Source organism: Cervus canadensis, chromosome 25, assembly GCF_019320065.1.
Source record: "Cervus canadensis isolate Bull #8, Minnesota chromosome 25, ASM1932006v1, whole genome shotgun sequence".
Classification (NCBI taxonomy): Eukaryota; Metazoa; Chordata; class Mammalia; order Artiodactyla; family Cervidae; genus Cervus; species Cervus canadensis.
Window position 1 is genome coordinate 52,814,314 of NC_057410.1, and position 22,921 is coordinate 52,837,234.

Here is a 22,921-nt window from a genome sequence, read left to right on the forward strand (position 1 = left end):
AAAAGGCTCTTGACTTTCATTTCACATTAGTTCATGCAGGCGTGCACGCTGAGTCGCTTCAGTCATGTCAGACCCCTTGTGAACCCGTGGATTGTAGCCCTCCAGGCTCCTCTGTCCATGGGATTCTCCAGGCAAGAATACTGGAGTGGGTTGCCATGCCCTCCTCCAGGGGAATCTTCGTGACCCGAAGATTGAACCTGAGTCTCTTGTGTCTCCTGCACTGGCCAGCGGGTTCTTCACCACTAGTGCCACCTAGGAAGCCCCATATTAGTTCCTGAGTGCTATGTGTGTAACTGCGTGTGTGCGGGTGCTAGGTCGCTTCAGTCACGTCCGAGTCTGCAGCTCGCCAGACTCCTCTGTCCATGAGATTCTCCAGGCAAGAATACTGTAGTGGGTTGCCATACCCTCCTCCAGGGGATCTTCCCAACCCAAGGACCGAACCCATGTCTCTTATGTCTACCTGAATTGGCAGGCGGGTTCTTTACTGGAATGCAAAATATGGGCTTTCTTATTATTTCAGGTTTGAAAAGAGTTCAGGAGGATATTTGCAAATCATCTCAGGACACTCGTTTTTCCCAATACTCACTTAAGAAGCACTTAACTATATCATTAAACCAGTGAAATCACTGATGTTTGGGTCTCCTACAGAGGTTCTGATTTTAATTGGTCTGCGGTGCGGCCGAGGCTCTCAGACTCTCCAGATAATTCTTCACTGCAACTAAAATCAACAATTCACTTCAGAAGTTTCAAAGCCAGGAATGCACAGGGGTGATGCATTCCCAGCCCCTGGGAAGTGCAGAATGAATGAATAACAAGGAAAATAATAAAGTGGAGAAAAATAGAGTGAATTCAAGAGAGAGAAAAAAGGAACTATTAGAAAAAGGGTGAGTAGGACCTTCCTGGTGATCCAGTGGCTAAGACTCCATGCTCCAATGCAGAGGCACTGGGTTCAATCTCTGGTCGGGGAACTAGATCCCACATGCTGCAACAAAGAGTTTGACTGCCACAATGAAGATCTCACAGGGCCAAATAAATAAACAGTTTTTAAAAAGTGTAAGTGGAGGTCTAAAGGTTGCTGGTAGTCCAAGGAAAGCTGGAGAGGCAGCTGAATAGGATCCTGCCAGGCGTCATGGATGAGACACGTGTCACCTCCTTTGTTACTTGTATTGCTGTGGAAATAGCACGGAGGCTGAAGTACGCATGGCAGATGAATGGCCAATGGATAAGGAATGCATGTGTGTAACGACCACTTGATGCAAAACCGTTTTTATTTTCTCCTGCTTGAAAGAAGCAGGAGAAATACCATTAAAACACCAACAAAGTTCTGTAAAGCAATTATCCTTCAACTAACAAATAAAATTTAAAAACAACAACAACAACAAAAGAACATCTTGAATCTGGGATAATAGTAAAACTTTAAAACAGCTCACAGTAGCCCAAATCTCCAAACTGGGTAAGGGACGCCTTTGGTTGGTTCAATATTGTGTCTGTGTGGCTGGCGGTTAAAGTTTATAATGCTCTTCTGTCCAATCTTAATGCTTGTGTCAAAGTATTACAAAAACTGTGAGACAAGTGTCATCGCGGCACACTGCCAACACCCACCACCTCCATGGTCTGTCGTGTGCTGGGCAAACGGACCCGGGACAAACATCACATAACCAGCGATATGGTCCAGCGTGCTCTGGGGGCCAGCCATCCATCCCCATGCCTCGGTCTGGACATGCCAGCATCCCACTAGAAAGTCAACCCTCGGCTTTTTCACAGGGAACACATACTTACAAGGTTTCAAAAGCCATTGTTTTTGTGAACTGGACACCAAGTGCAGGAGACACCTGGTGAACAGTGAATAGCAGATGGTAAGAAACTAAATCTGAACACCTTGATCAGAGAGGCACCGCGCAGTTCCAGTGAACAAGAGGTTCATGGTTCTCACTTTCTCAAAGAGCTCACTTCGGAGTGTGTTCCGTTTGTGATCTTCTTTCAGCTGATGGTGGCTTTTGGTTACAAACCCTTATCCTTCCATCTTCTGCCTGCCTCACAGCTGTTTAAAGTTCCTGTTGGCCTCTGCTATGATCTCGCTTTTCAGTTCACCACTAGACCCTGTGCCCTGACACAGACAACCCAGACAGCCCTCTGCTGCTCTGGCCGCTTCTTTCCTCCAGGAAGAGGCTTGTGCAACAAAAGAGGGGGTGATACAGTGATGTCATTACAGAGCTCCTGAAAATGCAGTAGACCCATCCCCGGCCACAAAGGGGCTCTTGTGGGCTTGTTTATCTCTAGGCTGGTGAAAACCTAGGAAGTCACTTTGTTTGACTGGAATCAAAAGCTTAAAATGGTCTCCAGCACAGATTTGCTTTCATTAAAAAAAAAAAAGAAGATCAAAGGAACAAAGTGTCACCTCATGTACCTCCTTCTTTGGAGTCACCTTGGTAAAAGGCATTAAGCAAACTATTTGTCATTATTAACCGATAGATTCTTTACCATGATGTTCAACTCAAGTCTGCAATATTTACTTGTCTTTTTATATACATATATTTCCCTCATCCTTCTAGACCAGAAATCAGTATTCTGTTTGACAGATGAGGACCTTCAGTGTAAGTAAGATGAAAGTGTATATTACACATGTGGATATTGGAAATCATGCAATATGTTGTAAACACATACATTCTGATGAGGTGGAGATTGACTGATCAAGTGCTCATGGCGGTGTTGTCAAACAGTCACTGTAAACAACTGCTTATTTCTCAAGCTCCAAAGCATCTAGCTGGTAAGAAAGTGCTATCTGTGAGGAATAACCAGTTTTTGTTCATTCAGAGGCGGGTGGAAACCCCTGATGGAAAAGTGGATTCAGAGTAAGGGCCATTAGTGTGCCTGTGTGTAGTGTGTGAATCTGGGGTGTGTGTGGTTATCTGTGGGGCTCTCTGAATTAGTCTGCCTCCCTGTGTGGGGTGGTAAGGACGTTCTGGTTTGTAGACCTGCCTGGTATGACCTCAAGACATACCATTCAATCTTAGCTTCCTGAATGAGGTCCCCTGCTGCACATACAGAACTTAAAAAATTAAGGAGGGAGATTCAAGAGTGAGGGGAAAAAAGTACACCTGTGGTTAATTCATGTTGATGTGTGACAGAAATCAAACCAATGTTGTAAAGCAATCAATCAATTAAAAATAAACTTTAAAAAAAATTAAGCCTTTATTTGACTCAGCAAAATTGTATTACAGGGCAGCTCTGATTATCTAAACATAGAATAAACCGATGATGCCAAGAGGGCTAGATTTTGACTCTCATTTTTCTAAATAAAAGGAGAAAGTGTCATTCCTGATTTGAATTCAGAAACTAAACTCTTGTATAGAGGGGGTGTAGTCCTGGATATTTTTGTCCTGTGATAACATATGTGTGTGTGGTCAGTCACTCAGCCGTGTCTGACTCTTTGCCATCCTACAGACTGAGCCCGCCAGGCTCCTCGGCACATGGGGTTTTCCAGGCAAGAATACTGGAATGGGTTGACATTTCTTCTGCAGGAGATCTTCCTGACCCAGGGATCAAATCCGCATCTCCTGTGTCTCCTGCATTGGCAGGTGGATTCTTTACCATTGAGCTACCTGGGAAGCCCTGATACCAACATATACAAGAGGCTTTTCATTTCAGGTGTTCGGATTAAGTCTCTGCCCTGAAACGCCAAACTCCAAAATGGGTGTTTTCCATATATATTGTTTAACGAGGGTGCAAAGAACAACTTCGTTGTTGCTCTAAAGGAAACCCTCACTTGCAGCTTATTTAAACACAGCCCCTAGCCAAGGAATTTACTAAAATGGTCAACTGGACATTTCAGTGCTCCTTCCCAAACTGATCCAGAGAACATGTTGGAATTTCAGCTATACTTACAGTGACTGAAGGCTTCGCAGGTTCTGCAGCGCCTCTGTGGGGACCTGTCTCAGGTGATTGTTCTGTAGCATACTGCATGTCAAAACAAATGGAGAAAAACATTAATGACAGCAATAATTAACAATATCTGGCATAACAATGTCAGGTACTGTTCTAGGTGTCAGGGAAACAGCAGACAGAACATCAGACAAAACCTTGGCCTGTGGGGAGCTGAAAGTCCTATGCGGAGAGACAGATAATTAAAAACCAACAAACGAGTATATAACTTGAGGCAGGTGACAGGTGCCACACACAGAGAGCAAAGCGTGGGTGTGGGCATCATCCTTGTGCACAGGCCACACTAACCTTCTCTGTCTTGGGCCAATGTTAGTATATGTGCGGCCAAAGTGAGCACCGTGGATTTGGCATAGATGGTAACAAGGGGGTGAGAGTTTAATTTGAAAGGTGGCAAGAGAAGATCTCTCTGAGGAGGTGAGTTTTCAGGAGATACCAGAGTGCTGTCAGGGAGCAAAACATTTGAACATCCGGGAAGTTTTTGAGGAAGCGAGAAGAGCAGGTGCAAAGGCCCTGAGGCCGGAGTGCTTGACTTGTTAAAGGAGCAGCAAGGACCAGTGAGACCAGGAGGAGTAAGTGAGCGTGAGAGATGGGGGCCAAGCTAAGGCTGTCTCAGGAAGGACTCTCGGGGCTTATTCTAAGGTGGTGAGAAACTCTGCTTGAAGGGTTTATGTGAGCGGAAATGATGTGATCTTATTGGTGTTTCTCATGGATCACCATGGTGACAAATAGACTAGACAAGATAGAAGTAAGGATAACAGCGTGCTTTGTCGCTCAGTCGTGTCTGTTTGCGACCCCGTGGACTGTAGCCCACCAGGCTCCTTGGTCCCTGGGGATTCTCCAGTCAAGAGTACTGGAGTGGGTTGCCATGCCCTCCTCCAAGGGATCTTCCCGACCCAGGGATTGAACTTAGGTCTCCCTCATCGCAGGCAGATTCTTTACCATCTGAGTCACCAGGGAAGCCTGAGAATACTGGAGTGGGTAGCCCATCCCTTCGCCCCATCCCTGCTCCAGGGAAACATCCCAACCCAGGAATCAAACTGGTTCTCCTGCACTGCAGGCAGATTCTTTACCAGCTAAGCTACCAGGGAAGGATAACAATAGGAGACTATTAAAGATATTCCCCCTTCTTACATGTCATATTTTGATATAAATTAAATGCTTTTGGTAACTATTGCACTTCTGAACTATTGCAATAGTTCTTTTCAGAACATGGGGACTACAGAATGGAAACACCTGGCAATGAGGAAGTGAAATACATCATTGCTAGTGGGAAACAGTATGGAAAAAATTTCCATTAGATGTCATACTCTGCTACCTTATTCATAAATGCTTATAACACTAATTTTGCAGGCACTCTGAATCCAACGCCTGATATACTTTCCACTGCCTCTTGCAGCATTCTCTTGAGGAATAAATGTACACACTCTCAGGTTGTATGTCTTACACAGTATGATTAAGAGCCTGGGTTCTTGGATCTGACTACCTCTTCCCTGCCAGTATCCCCATGGCCTCAGGGAAATCATTCAATCTCTCCACATCTCAGTGATCAGTAATAATACCCACCTCCCAGGGCTTATTGTGATGATCTAATGAGTGAAAGTACATAGAACAATACCTGCTGCCTGGTAAGCATTCAATAAGGGTTGGCCCTTTTTGTGTGAATTGTTAAACCTCTTCTCCAAACTAATGACATAGTGAGGCTGTACTGGATGTGACGTTTTAATTAATGAGAAAATAAAATCGACCAATAAAAAAATTTCTATGCCTGTGGTTCTCAAATTTAGGGGTCATCAGAATTCATCGGAAGACTTGTTAGAACAGTTTGCTGGGCCCCACCCTCAAAGTTCCTGGTTCAGTAGGTTTGGGTAGGGGCCAGGGAATTTTCATTTCCAACAAACTCCCAGATGATGTTGGTGCTGCAAGGCAAGGCACTGCACACAAAGTACCACCCTATACTCTGCTAAGTATTTCTAAGAATATGTTCACCTGAACTTGAGGCTATCTTGAGCTTGGAGATGAGGTCTAAGTTCTGAGTCTTGGCAAACAAACCATTTAATCTTCTTGACCCTTGGTGTTTAGTTTTTTTTTTTTTTAATCTGTACAATGGGAATAGAATGATATCATCTGATTGATAAGGTGTTTGAAGGTTAAAATATGAAGACATTTATTATACTTTCATATATGCTAGGGCTTCCCTGGCAGCTTGCATGATAAAGAATCTCCTGCAATGTAGGAGACCCAGGTTTGATCCCTGGGTCAGGAAGACCCCCTGGAGGATGTGAGGGTGATCTGGTTGCGACATCTGTCACCCCATTGATCGCCAGGGTTGATTCGGCTGATCTGGCTGGCTAGGCGGGTCCCTCACCGCTCCATGTGCGTCCCTTCCGAAGCTGTGCGCTCGGTCGAAGAGGTCTAAGAGGATGGTCGAAGACCATCCCCAATAGAGGAGGACCGGTCTTCAGTCAAGGGTATAGGAGTAGCTGCTCTCCCCTGCTAGAACCTCCAAACAAGCTCTCAAGGAAGACCCCCTGGAGAAGGGAATGGCAACCCACTCCAGTAACCTGGAAAATTCCATGGACAGAGGAGCTTGGTGGGCTACAGTCCATGAGATCACAGAGTCAGACACAACTGAGCAACTAACATTCACTTTTTCACATATGCAAATGTAACCTCACATCGAATAAGAGGTGAAAAATATTTGCTGTGCTTAGTTGCTCAGTCGTGTCCGACTCTTTGAGACCCCACAGACTGTAGCCTGCTAGGCTCCTCTGTCTGTGGGAATTCTCCAGGCAAGAATACTGGAGTGGGTTGCCATGCCCTCCTCCAGGGGATCTTCCCAACCCAGGGATCGAACCCAGGTCTCCTGCATTGCAGGTGGATTCTTTACCATCTGAGTCATTTGTAGATCATAAAATTTATGCTTTTCTCACTGGGACTGAGATTCAGTTTTCTAAGAAATATAATTCTGTCACTTGTAATCCTGTAGTCTTAAACAAGTAATTTCATTATTTTAATCTTGGATTCAATTAACATTTCATAAATCAAAAGTCTCAAAATATATTGATTCCTTAAGAACAAGGTCAAGATTTATTAGAGAGACCTCACATTTAATTACTGGTTAGAGAATTGGGAAAATTGTAGCTCAAATGCTGTACTTTGCATAATTTACCTAAATATTAAAAGTTTACATTTCTATGTTATTTTATACCTTTCCAAGCAGTTTTGATATATAATTTTAACTTGACAAAAATGTTTTCTAAATGCCTCATTAATTGTGTGCTAATTTTAAATACCTAAGCTTTGTAGGTAAAATGTTACTGGCTCAAAGTATGTATTGAATTGTCCTCCTATGCTTTGCTAACCAAATAGTGAAACTTTTATAATGTTGTCTTTCTAAAATGTTGGAAAATTGGAGTAGAGGATAAGAGATATTTAAATGGCTTTTCCTCACTGAATAGTTGCAGACTTTCTCAGTAGTTTTATATATTTGACTTCAGAAAATGGAACTTAAACAAACTTTACTAATGATGACTTTTAAAGCTACCCCGAGCTACCTCCCTGCAATTTAATTTTCTACCATATCTATAGTAAAACACCAAAAATACAATAAAAAAAAATCACTTAAGTCCTGGTCTCTCCCTAAATAAAGAACTTTTGTTTAATTACTTTCAAATGACAAAACAAAAGTAAATTATCTCCATTATAGACTTACAAGTCTCCAGTGAGCTAATTAGAAAATTCTGTTTTTGTTTAAGATATTCCAGTGGGAGACAAAACAAAGGGTTTATAGCACTATGGAGTGCAATTAAAACAGAGTGCATTCACAACACAGCTGCTGAATTTCTTTTATAAATAATCCTTTATTCAGTGCAGTCAATATAAGCAGGATTTACCATGAACTGAGTAAGGGTTTAGGTACTTACAACTTCATTTTTATCATTCACACATGGGTAAGAAAAGAAAATGAAACACTTTCTCTAGAGACAAAGGATGACTTCATATTTCCTTAATTTCTTTCCCCTAGGAGTTTAAAAATATTCACAATTACATTATAGCGTCCCCAAACTACTTTAACAATAAATTGTTTATCTTTTTTTTTTTTAACCAACAGCACTAAATAAGATCAGGTACAGGTACAGTGAAGTAGGGGAGATGAAATTATATGTTGAAAGGGGACTTTGTAACACTGGCTTGATCCTTAGGTATTCTCTCTGCCTACTTGCCCTGTGTTTAGATATTAAGTAGTTTCCAGGCTCTTTTCTTGGAATGAGAGAACTTTGGCTAATCGTGACACTCCTATGGTTAGTTTTATCCATTCTCTCCATGTGGCTTTGGTTCTGGTGCTGGTGGCAAAGGAGGACAAGCCATTGCTTGACTGAATGGCTTACCCAAGAGAATGAACCTTTGTTGAGGGGAGCCTGGTTCAGAATTCCATGGGACTGGGTATTTTGCAATACCAAACCAATAATTAATTTTTATGAAGGTGTATATTTACAGGGATAGTCATCTTAAATTCTAATGATCTTCCAGAGCTCACAATAAGATTTCTGATATAAAACAGCTCTCACCAAGGAGAGCTGTTGGGGTCTTCATTTCCCATCTTCTAGGACTGGATTACTACCATCTTTCTCCTCCTTTTACCAGCTGCCCTTCTTTTTACCTTCCTTATATTGGTCAGGGCCCCAGGTGAATATTACTTGTATACTACCTTTCTCACCATGCTACAGTATCATCAATTATTTCTTTCTTCCAGTGACTTCTGGACTTTATAAAACATTTGAGTCAGTTTCCACAATGGTAGGACCAAGTCTGCTTTGTTCAACATTTTACCTCTAGCCCTGTGGTTCTCAACCTTATTGGACCCAATTTTCCCTTTAAAACCAAATATTTTGTAATGTTGCATCTTTTATGTTCAGATAAAGTTCATAAAAATAGAGCTATCTGCACACATCATTTTAAAGGAATAAAATCAACATAATGTACTGCTTTAACTGTACTATAAAGGAGGAATAAAAGTAATTTATAATAAGGGGATGTATGTGTCATTATATATGTGATGCTCAGACGTGACTATCCTAGGAGGTCTTTCTACAAAAGAGTCAGATGCTTGCCTCTGTTTTTAATGAAGATGGTTGGACATGAGAAAAATACATGATCAGAAGTTATTCCGTACAAGAACAGGGAAATGAGAGTAGAGGTCTAAATGGATACTAGACTAAAATCTACAGTTAAGACATAACAGAATATGCTTACTTTATATTTTATGGTAAAGAAGGAAATAACTTTTATTAAAATAAAGATAACATGCCAAGACATAATACATTCTCACAAATGAGCATGGAGACTCTCACAAATGAATGCTTCTTATCGACAAGAGTGATATCAAAATAATCCTGTCTCTTTTACGAGATAAGACTGAAATACCACAGAGAACATCCACCCTCTCTCAAAGTTCCATCACATGCTGAAGTGACCATCTGTTCATTAGTTCTTCAAGAGGACCTAGAGGGCAAATCCCACCACAGACAACAGGGAATTGAGGCTAAATTGGAAAAAAGAAACAGTCATGATACTGCCTTCATAGAAGCTGGGTGGTAGACCCTCCTGGATAGTGGAAGAGTAAGATTAAAAATGCAACAGGCCACCCTAAAATAAATCATCATATAGTCATCAAGCATACATTTTGTATGCTTGTGCCCCCAACATTTTAAAAGGCCATAGTGTGAAATATTTATAAAGCAAACTTTGTTAATGAAATTCAATGGGAACCCTGTGTTTCACATTTCTCTGCAAATTTAATATTTTTAAGAAGATGTTTTACAACTTCACAGTTATATATCTTTAGTTTGTTTTGTGAGTTCTGAGGTAATTCTATTGGACTAATATCATTTTCAAACACATATGTGGGTAGAAATCACAGGATGTACAAACTGTGTTAATTATCCAGTGACTTTTGAGAGACTATATTTATTTCATTTAATTTTTCAAGTACAGATTATTACACTTAGGCAGAACTTTTTGTAAAACCTTTCAGCATTGTTACATCTGGCAGTTTTTCTGTCGCTATTATTTATTTAACTTCTTCCTGCCTTGAGTCCCTTTCTCTGGTTGTGGAGCGGGGGTTCCTCTCCAGTCACAGCGTGTGGGTTCAGTAGTTGTAGCTCCCAGGCTGTAGGGCACAGACTCAGTAACTCTGGCACACAGGCTTAGCTGTTCCGCGCACGTGAGATCCTCCCAGACCAGGGATCGAACCCGTGTCTCCTCCATTGGCAGGAAGATTCTTTACCACCGAGCCACCAGGAAGCCCATGGAAGTGTTATTGATTGACGTCTGGTGTGGAGGGACGGTCACAAGTCAAAAGGAATGCAGAGGGATTCTTTATGCTGGGCTGAGCGGCACATCGCAGGACAATTGACTACAAGCGAGTCATCTAGAAAACTAAAAATGCCTCCCCAAATTTCCAAGACATTCTGTGGCAGGTATAATGACCATGGTTGAGAACCATTGCTCTAACACTAAATACTGGGTTGGCCAAAATGTTTGTTTGGGTTTCTTCATTACATCGTATGGGAAAATCCAAATGAAATTTTTTGCCAATCCAATCCTTTCCAAATATTTAACAACTGAATTTGCTTGTTGTCTTTAAGTTAGTAAAATAAGGGGAAGAGTGAATACAATTCCTGGTTCGGGTCTTGCTCCTTCTGAATCACCCTCACATCAGTGATCCAGCTGTAGTGCAAAGTTGGAAGTGTCAGTCCCGTGTTTATATCTCTTTTGACTTCTCATCTTGCTCAACATAAAGCTATCCACGCTTTTCTGACATAACGCACAGGATCCCTGTGACCAGGACCCTTTCTCTTCTTCATTTCCCACCACTCTGTCCCGAATGCTCAAGCACCACTTGCTCAGGGCTGTTTGCTCCGCTCGGTTCCTCCCGCCTCTGTGTCTCTCTGCATATCACCCCCTCGATCGGCCACCTGATGCGGTTGGTTAGTCCCTAGTTGTGCTTCAGGGTCTGGGTCCCAGGTCATCTCTTTGGAAAAACACCCCTTCGAGGAAGTCGAATCTGAACCGGCAAACTAGATAGAGTCCTTTCCTTGCAGTTCCATAGAATCAGGGTGATCTGTTTGTCTGTCTTGGTCACACTGTCTTGACCCCACAATCTACCACTAGATTGTAAGCTCTTTGAGGGCATGGCCATACTTATTGATCTTTGTATGTCCAGCAATAATTTGTTTAGTGACACTTTGAGTGATACGTGACACTTTGAGTGTGAGCAGGTACACACACACTCTAGTTCAGCGTATACAATATATATTCTGTTGAGTGATTAAAATAATTGATTCTAATATAATTTAACAAGTCATCAAAATACTTAGTGGTACCTAGCAGCAGCAGCAGCTCAATATAGGAAAAACAGCTTAGCTGTTTTATCTAAACTTGATGTATCTAATGCATTTTTGAATGGTTCCAAATATTTTGGTGGATTCATGGAAATATAGGCACATTAGAATCAGTGCTACAGCCCTAAATTTTACCATATGATGAATTAACATTAGGATTTGGCTGTATGACAACTTAAAAATCTTCCTACCTAGTAGTAAAAATAATTCAAGGGTAGGGAGACCAAACCCAATCAGCTAAGTAGATCAAGACTAAATAATAGTTCTGCTTTTAAATTTAACTTTTAACAAAACATTAAATGTAAACAAAATTGTTTTTTTAAAATAGCCTGTGTATCCCTCAGGTCAGTGAAATGCAGTTTCCATTAAGCAGAAATATATCAAGTGCTTTTTTAGCATTCATAACATTTATCTAAAAGAAAGGAAATAAAATTGGGTTATTTTCTCTGAAATAACTTTCTTGGTAGAGCTTTCAACTTGTGTTATCTATTTCCTCTAAAACGTTCCCTTTTTTCCTACACAGAATAAACTGAAAAATTAAACAATGGGTACTAGAAGAAGAAGGTACCAATAATAAAGAGTTTTCTGATAGAAAATTAGGAAGTTGGACATTAGATAGCAAGAAAGCCCATTTCTTAAAAGTCTCAATGAATTAACGGTTTTCAATTAAAAAGCTACTCATTTTTACTATGCATTTACTATACATTACTACTATGCACTAGATTTTTCTACATCTATTCACAAGTGAAACATAAACTTGATTTTTTGGCTGATCTTGATTCAGTGATTATAAGGAAACAAATTCTGCAAATGGTTTGAGGCTGTAATCTCATTATGTCATCACAATAGCAATTTATTTACTTGAATCAGAATGACTCAAGAAACTCTCCCCAACTTCATAGCACAAAAAAGAAAAGGAAATACTCTTTCACAAGTTGGAGTTGATAAGCTGGTTATTTAGGGGCAAACCCATTTTTGATATTAAGGTAAGAAAAGGACAGATGAGGTTTTTTTCACACATGAACCAAGCCAGATACAACATGGTGCTATGATACCAATGAAGACAGACTAGAATTTAGATAAATTATCCCATGGCTCTAAATGGTTTATTAGAGGAACTCAGTATTTACAAGTTAATTAGCATCCACTTGACACTAAAGTCAGAACTATAACAAACAATACTCAGTTTACTTACAGAACTTTAAGACTGTGAAGGCCAGCAAATGCTCCCTTGGGAATATATGTCAGAGCGTTTCCAGCAAGACGTCTGTGGGTTTCAAGGAGAGAGGACAGAGAGTAAGTATGGCTCTCTTCTTATGGAATTCATTTAGCTGTAAAAATGCAATATGATTATGTTCAGACCATAAATGCCAAGAGCAACTCTAGAGAACCTTGTTTTGTCATGTTTTGCAAAAAATTTCTGTAAATCTCTCATCCAAAAGCAGGCAAAAGGAGAAATATAATAAATGACCTATTTTACAATAAATCACCTAATAGCTTACACTATGTATATAAACCTCTATCCGTTCATCTGTCAATGGACATTCAGGTTGCTTCTATGTCTTGGCTACTTTAAATACTGCTGCTGTGAACATAGGGATGCATCTATGTTCTTGAATTATGGTTTTCTTGGGATATATGCCCAGAAGTGGAATTGCAGGATCATATGGTAGTTCTATTTTTAATTTTTTAAGGAACTTCCATACTATTCAAAACAGAAACAGGCTCACAGATACAGAAGACAAACATGGTTACCAAAAGGTAAAGTTGAGGGGAGGGATAAATTAGTACTACTACACATAAAATAAATAATCAACAAGAATCTACTGTATGCCACAGGGAACTCCGTCACTATTTTATAATAACCTACATGGGAAAAGAATCTGAAGAAGAATATATATATATATATATATATATATATATATATATATATATATATATATGCGTAACTGAATCACTGTGCTGTAACCTGAAACGTACATAACACTGTACATCAATTATACCCCAAAATAAAAAAAAAAAACCTCACCTTAAAACGTTTTTTAACACAAAAGCTAGACAAGGGAGTAGACGGGACCGTGGGCGTGGCCGTGGGGAGGCGGGGCATCACTGCAGGCCGGACGGTCAGCGGCGGGCAGGCCCCTGCTGGGAGGCCTTTCCGCGGGGGGCTGAGCCCCGCAGGGACCACGTGGAGGGAACAGGCGTGCAGAGCCCCCGAGGAGGCAGTGCGCCCGGCGAGCCCCGGAACCTGCCGGAAGACCGGCGTGACCGGGGTGGGCCGACCAAGGGAAGGAGACAGCAGGCGAGGCTGGAGGCCAGTCCGGGGCCCCGCCGCGGGGCTCTGGCGGCCACAGCAGGACTCCGAGCAGGGGACAGACGTGATCAGCTCTGTGTTTTAGAAGGGTCCTTCTGATGGGACCCTCTCAAAGAGGGAGTAGACTTTGGGGACAAAGGTAGAAACACAGGAGGCGACTAGAGCAGCTCCCACAGGAGCGGCGGGTGTGGAGCGGCCATGTGGGGGTGGCGTGGAGGCGGTGGGTGGGGGGTATGGTGCAGAAAATTAGGGGAAATCTCACCTGACGAGCCGTTAGTATCAAGGTGAAATGTAGGTAGCCGACATTTCATGTTTATATTCTATACGAGCGCATGCATTTGATTAGTTATCCAAAGTTCTACACGTAATACTGAAGGACATGATTTGTGTAAGCCTGAGCTTCCCAGGTGGCGCTTGTGGTAAAGAATCTGCCAGTCAGTGCGAGAGACTTGACACTTGGGTTTGATTCCTGGGTCAGGAAGATCCCTAGGAGGAGGGGAATCCCACAAGGCAACCCACTCCAGTATTTTTGCCTGGAGAATCCCGTGGACTGAGGAGCCTGGCGAGCTACAGTCCATAGCGTTGTAAAGAGCTGGACATACTGAAGCTATTTAGCATGCATGCACATGCTATAAAGAGTTGCTTATTGAATTAACTGACTCAGACTGGTTGATGCTCACAGGTGGCCTAACTGATCAGACTAAAACTAGCCAGGAACTGTTATTTCAGCCAAAATGTCCTTAACTATCCTGTCCATGGTCATGACTTGACTAGTACGTTTTTTCAGTTCTAGAACAGAGCCTGAAACTGGGGCCTCATCAACTCTCACGGCTGCTCTGTGATCAGGTTCTTAGCTTGATGGCTTCTGAGTCATTTGACTTTGGAAATGAAAAGGAGAAGGTAAAATTGTTCTATTTATTTATTTCATTAGTTTAAATTATTGTTAGGGTAAATACCTTTCTGTTACATTTCCTGAAATGTAGCTCACTTCACATGAATTGTTTTTCTTTTCTGGGCAAGGACTTTCAGAACCTCAGACTGTATTCTGAACTAATCTGTGGAACCACTGACCTCTGTTATCAGGGGAGTCTGTCTTAAAGGAATTTATGATAGGTTATTAGCTATTTTCTGTGCTGGTAGGAGACATATCTCATTGTCAAAAACCACAACTTAAGAAATCATTGCATTCTTCCTCTCATTTCTTTACCATGTGGGATGGTTTTAGCAATTTAAAAAATGAAATACATATAAACTATAGGAGATCTTTTTTTATATAAATGAATACACAAATAATGAGAATTGCACCAAATCTTTCCTGTGAAGATTTGAACTGACATATTTTTGGGCAACAATGTTCCAGTCATAGAGACCCACATACCGTTTGGTTGGAAGGTTTAATTTTTCCTTCTGTTTCCAAAATTATTTCATAGAAATGTCTCTTTCACCTCTGTTTCTATAATAGGATACAACTTAATAGGAAAAAGAGTTTCCCTGGAGGCTCAGATGGCAATACTGGAGACCCAGGTTTAATCCCTGGGTCAGGAAGATCCCCTGGAGAAGGAAATGGCAACCCACTCCAGTACTCTTGCCTGGAAAATTCCATGGATGGAGGAACCTCATTCCATGGGATCGCAACGAGTTGGACCCGACTGAGCGACTTCACTTTAATAGGAAAAAACCTTTATATTGTTTTATATGATACAAAAATGTTTTTGTCCTTAAAGATACTTCTCCATAAAGAAGATTCACATTATCCTACCACTGTTAGTTTCACTGACTTAACTGCCATAAAAAGGGGAAAAAAATCAATACATTACAGTAGACACATTCCTCTTCAAATGTTTATTTAAAGCAGATGTTTTGAAGCAGATGTTTGGGTGCTGTAACAACCAACTAAACTAGTTTTGAGAATGTATGTTTCTTTGACCCTATATAGTAATTTAGTCTCTGAAGGAATCTAAGTTTGTTTGCTTTTGGTAGCTTCATTTTGTAAAATGGTGGGATGAGAGCAATGCAGTCAGACGTGGGCTGTGATTTCTTCCCTCTGGACGCTGGTCTGGAGAGAAGAGGTGTGTGTGTACAAATTGGAGGGGGCACCGCGAGGGGAGGGGTGCCTGAGCCCACTCTCTGATGGGGACTCAGGAGAATGACTGTGCAGGGGACACGGGCCAACACAGGGCCCCTTGGCTGCGTAGTATTTTCAGAGGTAAGTGAATATGACAATCCTTATGATTTAAAAGAAGACATTTCAGACTACTTAGCAATTTCATTTTGGCTTTTAGGAATTACTGCTTCATTTTCCACCTTTTACAAAGTACATGAGATCTAGAAGGCATACCTTCCATACATGCTAAATTAATTTATTTCAGAAATTTTGTGAGGGCTAATTCATGCATTGGAGAAGGAAATGGCAACCCACTCCAGTGTTCTTGCCTGGAGAGTCCCAGGGACGGGGGAGCCTGGTGGTCTGCCGTCTATGGGGTCGCACAGAGTCGGACGTGACTGAAGCGACTTGGCAGCAGCAGCAACATCAGGCTTAATAGTAATAGTTCCCCTCCCACCCCCTGCTCCCGACTTCCCCATTCTTAAGAGCTGCCTATTTCCAGTTTTCTCATACTATTTTCCTTCTTTGTGATTTCCAATATGACTTTTAGTGGCTCTGTTCTTCTTTCTGAATTTCTTTTCACTCTTCTGAGTTATAATTCACCTGAATAATTATAGTTCAGCTATCACTTACACATAAAATTTCTGAGGTGTCAAAATGTTCCCACTTGAAAAAAAAAAGTATCCTAAAACAAAGTTAATGACTTTGGGTTCCTGTATGCAGGAGCCAAGAGTCTGGGTCACTGAAGAGTTAGACACAAGTTGGGTGAAACCCAGCCCCATGTAATCCCATGATCTTGCCTCTGCTGGCAGAAATGCATCGTCACTCTAAGTCCACCTCGGCACGTCCTCCTTCCTAAGATGCCCGTGCTAGTTGGAAGGGCCCAGACACTTAGAATTTAACCTTCTGGCATTCATCTGTGGTAACATTTGCTGAAGCCTATTCAGCAAACTTGAATGCAATGATTATGACAATCTACCAACTGTTTTTCTTCCCATTGGAGAAAAAAGTATCTTAATATGCCTCAAGAATTGCCACTTAAAAAACCTTCTCTCCCCCAATAAATTAAGCCTATCTAATTGGTGAAATCCAGGCACAAATCATCCCTTCATTAACTATGTATTTATGAACTGTCCATTTTGTTTTCATTATTGTGTGTGTGCTCAGTTGTGTCTGACTCTTTGTGACCCTATGGATGGTAGCCCACCAGGCTCCTCTGTGCTTGGGATTTTCCAGGTAAGAATGCTGGAGTGGGTTTCCATTTTTTCCTCCAGGGAATCTTCCAGACCCAGGGATCAACCGTGTGTCTCCTCTGTCTTGTGCATGGCAGGTGGATTCTTTACCACTGCACCACCACGGAAGCTCCAGTTTCCATTATTACAGGAGATAAAAAAAAAATCAGATTTCAAGGTTTAAGGGCTGAGGCCACTGGCCTGATACATGAACTCTTCAGGTCCACAGGGATATCCATTTGTAGTCATGTGGCCCTATAGTTTCTGTAGCCAGAGTATGGTGTGTGCTCTTTGTGTCCAACTCTTTGAGACCCCATGGACTGTAGCCCACCAGGTTCCTCTGTCCATGGAATTCCCCAGGCAAAAATACTGGAGTGGATTGCCATTTCCTTCTCCAGGGGATCTTCCCAATCCAGGGACTGAAATTGCATCTTTTGTGTCTCCTGCATTGGCAGGCAGATACTTTACCATTAGCACCATCTGGCATGCCCCCAACCTGAGTATGTATGTGTGTGTGCTCCGACTCTTTGTGACCCCATGGACTGTAGCCTGCCAGGCTCCTCTGTCCAATGAAGTTCAATTTTCAACTCTTTGTGAAGTATTCCTTAATTACCTCAGCCAACTTTCCTGTAGGTTATATTCTGTATAACACTGTCTATAAAGATTCATTTATGCAGTCTACCTGACTTGACTCAAGAATCTTATCGCCTGTCCAAAGCAGGGAGTGGAATCAATAATTTACTGATGGATCAATCATTTGACCTTGTTTCTAAAGACAGTTGGCTATAGTGCTAGAGTTGCTTCAGGTCTGGCATAACTATTACAAGATGGCTGGCTAGCCATTACATAACCAGATCAGAAATAGCTGAATATTCCTTCTTCATCATGCATCAGATTTGGAGTCAGCAGTGTATTTGAGCACTTTCATATGCCACATACAGTCTTTTAGGGCACACAAATAGTACAGACCTTTTGTAAAACTATGAGTTCTAGGCACAATGTAAAGTGTATTTACATTGTGCTAATTATTAAAAATCACATTAAAGAGGTGATAAGATTATTCCCCTTTTACAAGGCAACTGAGGCTATTAGAGGTTATTTGCTCATTCTTACATAGAAAAGTTCACACAACTTGGTTCAACCATTGCATTTTGGCTCTGACATTTGAGGTTTTAAACATGACTTTGGTTAAAAGTAGGTTGGTCTGGAGCTTGGGTTGACCAGGAGCAACCAGTCTAAAACAAAGCACAAGGACATGAACGGGTGCATCACTTGAGGCACTGGCCATAGAAAACTGATGCTCACCGTTTCTCATTCAGAGTTCTCCCACTGCCTTCTGGATCCCAATCTGCAGTCTTTCTGCTCTCACGACTAGGACTGGTTGCTTCCCTCTCTTCTTGCAAACCCCTCTTTCTTTTAAATTGAAGTATAGTTGATTTACAGAGTTGTGTTAATTTCAGATGTCTCGCAAAGTGGTTCAGTTACACATGTGTGTGTACATGTATATATATATATATATATATATATATATATATATATATATATATTTGTGGTGGTTTAGTCGCTAAGTCGTGTCCAATTCTTGCAAACCCATGGATTATAGCCCACCAGGTTCCTCTGTCTGTCCATGGGATTCTCCAGGCAAGAATATTGGAGTGGGTTGCCATTTCCTTCATATATATATATATATATATATATGTATATATATATATATATATATTTAGGCTTCCCAGATGGCACTAGGGGTAAAGAACCTGCCTGCCAATGCAGGAAGTATAAGAGACCTGGGTTCGGTCCCTGGGTCTGGAAGATACCCTGGAGAAGGACATGGCAACCCACTCTAGTATTCTTGCCTGGAGAATCCTATGGACAGAGGAATCTGGCGGGCTATGGTCCATAGGGTCACAAACAGTCAGACATGACTGAAGCAGCTTAGCATGCATGTATATGTGTATATATGTAGTCTTTTCAGATTTTTTTCCCTTATAGATTATTACAAAATATGGAATATAGTTCCCTGTGCTATACAGTAAGACCTTGTTGTTTATCTATTTTTATATATGGTAGTATGTATCTGTTATAATCCCAGACTCCTAATTTTTATCCCTTTCTCCCCTTCTTCCCTTTTGGTGACCATAAGTTTGCCTTCTGTGTATGCGAGTCTTTCTGTTTTGCATGTAAGTCCATTTGTATCACTTTTTAAAGATTACACATAAATGATACGATATTATATTTGTCTTTCTCTGTGTTGGCCGCTCTTTTAATGCTCATCCTCTGAACATAGGAGTTCTTCAAGTTTCTGTCCTTGCACCTTGTCTTTTTTCCTGCTGCATTACATGGGATTGCAGAGAGCTGGACACCACTTAGTGACTGAACAACAACAACAGAAGTGGCACTCAAACTTTGCCATTGCCTTGCTGCTGCTGCTAAGTCACGTCAGTCCTGTCCGACTCTGTGCGACCCCATAGAGAGCAGCCCACGAGGCTCCGCCGGCCCTGGGATTCTCCAGGCAAGAACACTGGAGTGGGTTGCCATTTCCTTCTCCAATGCGTGAAAGTGAAACGTGAAAGTGAAGTCGCTCAGTCGGTCTGACTCCTAGCAACCCCATGGACTGCAGCCCACCAGGCTTCTCCGTCCATGGGATTTTCCAGGCAAGAGGACTGGAGTGGGGTGCCATTGCCTTCTCCGGCCATTGCCTTAGAAGTCATCAAATATTCAGATCACCAGGACCTAACTCAGGTTTAGTGAATCAGAGTTTCTGGAGGAAAATGACTCAGAAGTCTGCATTTTAAGAAGCAGCCCGGGTTATTTTAATATGGGTGGAGACCCACACTGGGAAACAAAGCCTCTACCCTCTCTCTCAAGGTCCTCATCTGCCCCAGCACCTTCCATGATCACTTCTTTATAAACAACTCTCCAGTCATCTTTGGAACAGACTCAGATGCTCCAGAGTCAACTCCAACTTCATGAGTGACATTTCCATGTGGATGCTCTGCTAGTACCTTGCACTTTTATACCCAGACCCAGGCAACCTCTCACCTCCAAACTATCAGTCGTTCCCCTTGATTTCCCCGTTCCATTGACAGCGCCTCACCCGTCTCCTAGCACCTAATGTTAGAACCCTACTCAGAGTCATTTCTCACCTTCAGACCTCCTTTCAGCCCCTGCATCCAGTCAGTGATGAGTGCCTGGCTTTTCCTGAAGTTGTAAAGCTTCAGCATATCCCAGTGGGTCTTAGGTCCCAAGGCAGCTTTAAAAAAATGATGTCAGTGTCTCCACTGAGACCCATTGATCTCTGGGAATATGCCCTGGTAATTAGTAGTTTTAAAAATGCTCTGGGTGTTTCTAATGTCTGTGCAAGCAGAGAAACTCTGAAATAGTCCTTACAGTTTTAGATTGATAAGATCACCTAGAGACTGTCATGGTCTCCATCCTGAGAGACATGATTCATTTGTTAATTATTGGGAGAGCCAGGAGGGGTGATTAGTTAACAAATTTGAACAGCAATCCAGGGGAGACAGTAAGAACCTAAAGTAGGTGGCAATGAAACAGAGTGAACAAATGAGAAAGACAACATGGAATTATGAACTTCAGGACTTGGAAACTGACAGATACAGGAGGTGAGAAAGAATGACAGGTGCAAAGCAGTGATAGACACACTGATCACAACTTTGGACAATAAGATGCTGATGGCGAGAAGGAAAGGCAGAAAAACAGCTGGTTGTGGGGGGTGGTGTGTGTGTGTGCATGAATGAATCTGGTTCTACACTTGCTGAGCTTTAAGGTATTGGCGGGGCAGGTGGAGGTCTCACTTGGGAAGTGGAGGATTCTCAAAGTGTGGTCCCTAGATTCACAGTATCGGTATCGCCTGGGAATTTGTTATAAATGCAAATTCTTGACATCTTCCCCTTCTATCTTCAGCCTTCTGAAGAAACTGTGGTGGGGCCCAGCAACATGTGTTCTCACCAGCACTGTAGGCAATTCTGATGTCACCGCTGACCTAGAGTAGCAGTCCTTAAACTTCCTCATGCTTCAGAATCACCCAGTGAGCTTGTTAAAGGCACGGTCCTGAGTTCAGAGCTCCTGGTTCACTAGGTTGGGGCGGGCCACACAGGTTGGGGTTTGCATTGCTCACAAGCTCACATATGGTGCCAGTGCTGCTGGTATAGGGACCACACTTTGAGAATCACTCAAAGACAAAAGAGATCTGAACTAGAAACATGGATTTGGGTATCATCTACATAATGGAGGTAGTCCAAATCTTGGGTTTCTTTCTCAGACAACTGCAGCTATCTCCAAATGAGTCTGCAGCCTTCTAACAGGTTTCTCTGCTTCTGTAATTCCTCAATGTATTTTGCATACAGAAATCAGAGACATTGTTATTAATCTTAAACCCTATCTGCACACAATCCTCCACAGACTTCCCATTGCTCTTATTTGAATTCTATACACAGCCTGATTGGTCCTGCATGGTCTGGCCTCTGTCTTCCTCTTCAACCTCATCCCCTGTCACCTCCCCTCTGTCTCATTCTATTCTGGCCACACTGATCTTTCAGATCCACAAACATGCCACAGTCTTTCCCACCTCAGGGCCTCTGTTCACCCAGTTCTCCTATTAGAAACATTCTATCCCAGGTCCTCAGACCACCGACTCACCGGAACCCTCCTGATCTCAGTTCAGATGTCACTTTCTTTGAGACACTTTCCTTCTTTGTCATCCCTTGTTATTTACTCTCCACATAGTTAACCGTGTTCTGTTCTTTATCTCTCCTGTCACAATCTGCAATGTCATATGTACTTGTTTGCTTGCTTATTATTTACCTCCCCCTCTAGATTATAAGCTCCCATGGGTGAGGACTTGCTGACTACATGAAATGTAGCAAATCATATTCAGTCTTAGGTTCCCATTGGCTCAATAAACACATGTTGACTGGATGAAGAAAACTGAGAAAGGAGGCAACAAAAATAAGTGCAGAAATCTAGGGAATGTCTATATTTCACAGGCATTGTGGGTGGAGGAGAAAAGAAGGCTACGGAAAAAAAGAAAAGGAAGCAGAGAGGTAGACACTTGAAGAACAGTGCCCTAGAACTAAAGAACACACGATGATGAACAATACAATAATTGAAGTCAAAAACACACTAGAAGGAATCAATAATAGAACAACTGAGGCAGAAGATCAAATGAGTGAGCTGGAAGATAGAATGGTGGAAATAACTGCCAAGAAGTAGAATAAAAACAAAAGAATGAAAAGAATTGAGGACAGTCTCAGAGGCCTCTGGGACAACATTAGATGTACTAATCTTCAAATTATAGGGGTTCCAGAAGACCAGAAAGAGTCCAAAAAAAATTTTTTTTTAAGAGATTATAGGTGAAAACCTCCCTAATATGGGAAGGGAACAGTGTCTTAATTGCCAAAACAATGGTCTATATACATATACACACATATATCTTTACACACGGACAGACATCTAAATATCTATACTCATCTATATGAATAGACGTTTGGAAGAGAATAAAATAATGCAAGACAAAGAAAGAGATTCAAAGAAGCAGCACTTGTTTTTTCTTTCATTAGTTATATTTTAAAATCTTAAAATTTTTTAATATAATTGTTAAAGATAAAGGTAAAAAGGCAGTATTTGTAATCAATTTCTATGAAGAGGAGAGATGGAACACTATGATAAGGCTAAGAGTCAGGAAGATTATTTATAGGCAAGGTGGTGTTTTCACTTTACTAACACAGTTCAATAGGTGAATTAGAGTTTACCCAAATTCTCTCATCAACCATTCATTTGATCCTCAAACAAATATCTCAAAAAGCAGGCAGGACAGCTTTCACTATTTTCAGCAACGTGATGATAACAAGTAGAAATAACAAGCATAGACTGTGCTTTCAGGAAGTTTGGTGGTATTTCTCATTACTAA

General features: G+C 41.6%; 1 protein-coding gene and 1 non-coding gene across 2 annotated transcripts in view; both read right to left on the bottom strand.

Annotated features, from left to right (window-relative positions):
- Positions 1-22,921, bottom strand: part of LGR5 (leucine rich repeat containing G protein-coupled receptor 5) — a 127,191-nt gene that overhangs the window by 42,009 nt on the left and 62,261 nt on the right. The window contains exons 3-4 of the mRNA XM_043447171.1: positions 12,541-12,612; positions 3,886-3,957 (exon numbers count right to left, since the gene is read on the bottom strand). Coding sequence (XP_043303106.1) covers positions 3,886-3,957; positions 12,541-12,612 — 144 coding nt within the window. The remainder of the gene's footprint in view (positions 1-3,885; positions 3,958-12,540; positions 12,613-22,921) is intronic.
- LOC122427855 lies at positions 4,173-4,279 on the bottom strand. Its single transcript, XR_006265559.1, has one exon. It is a non-coding gene; the product is annotated as a U6 spliceosomal RNA (small nuclear RNA).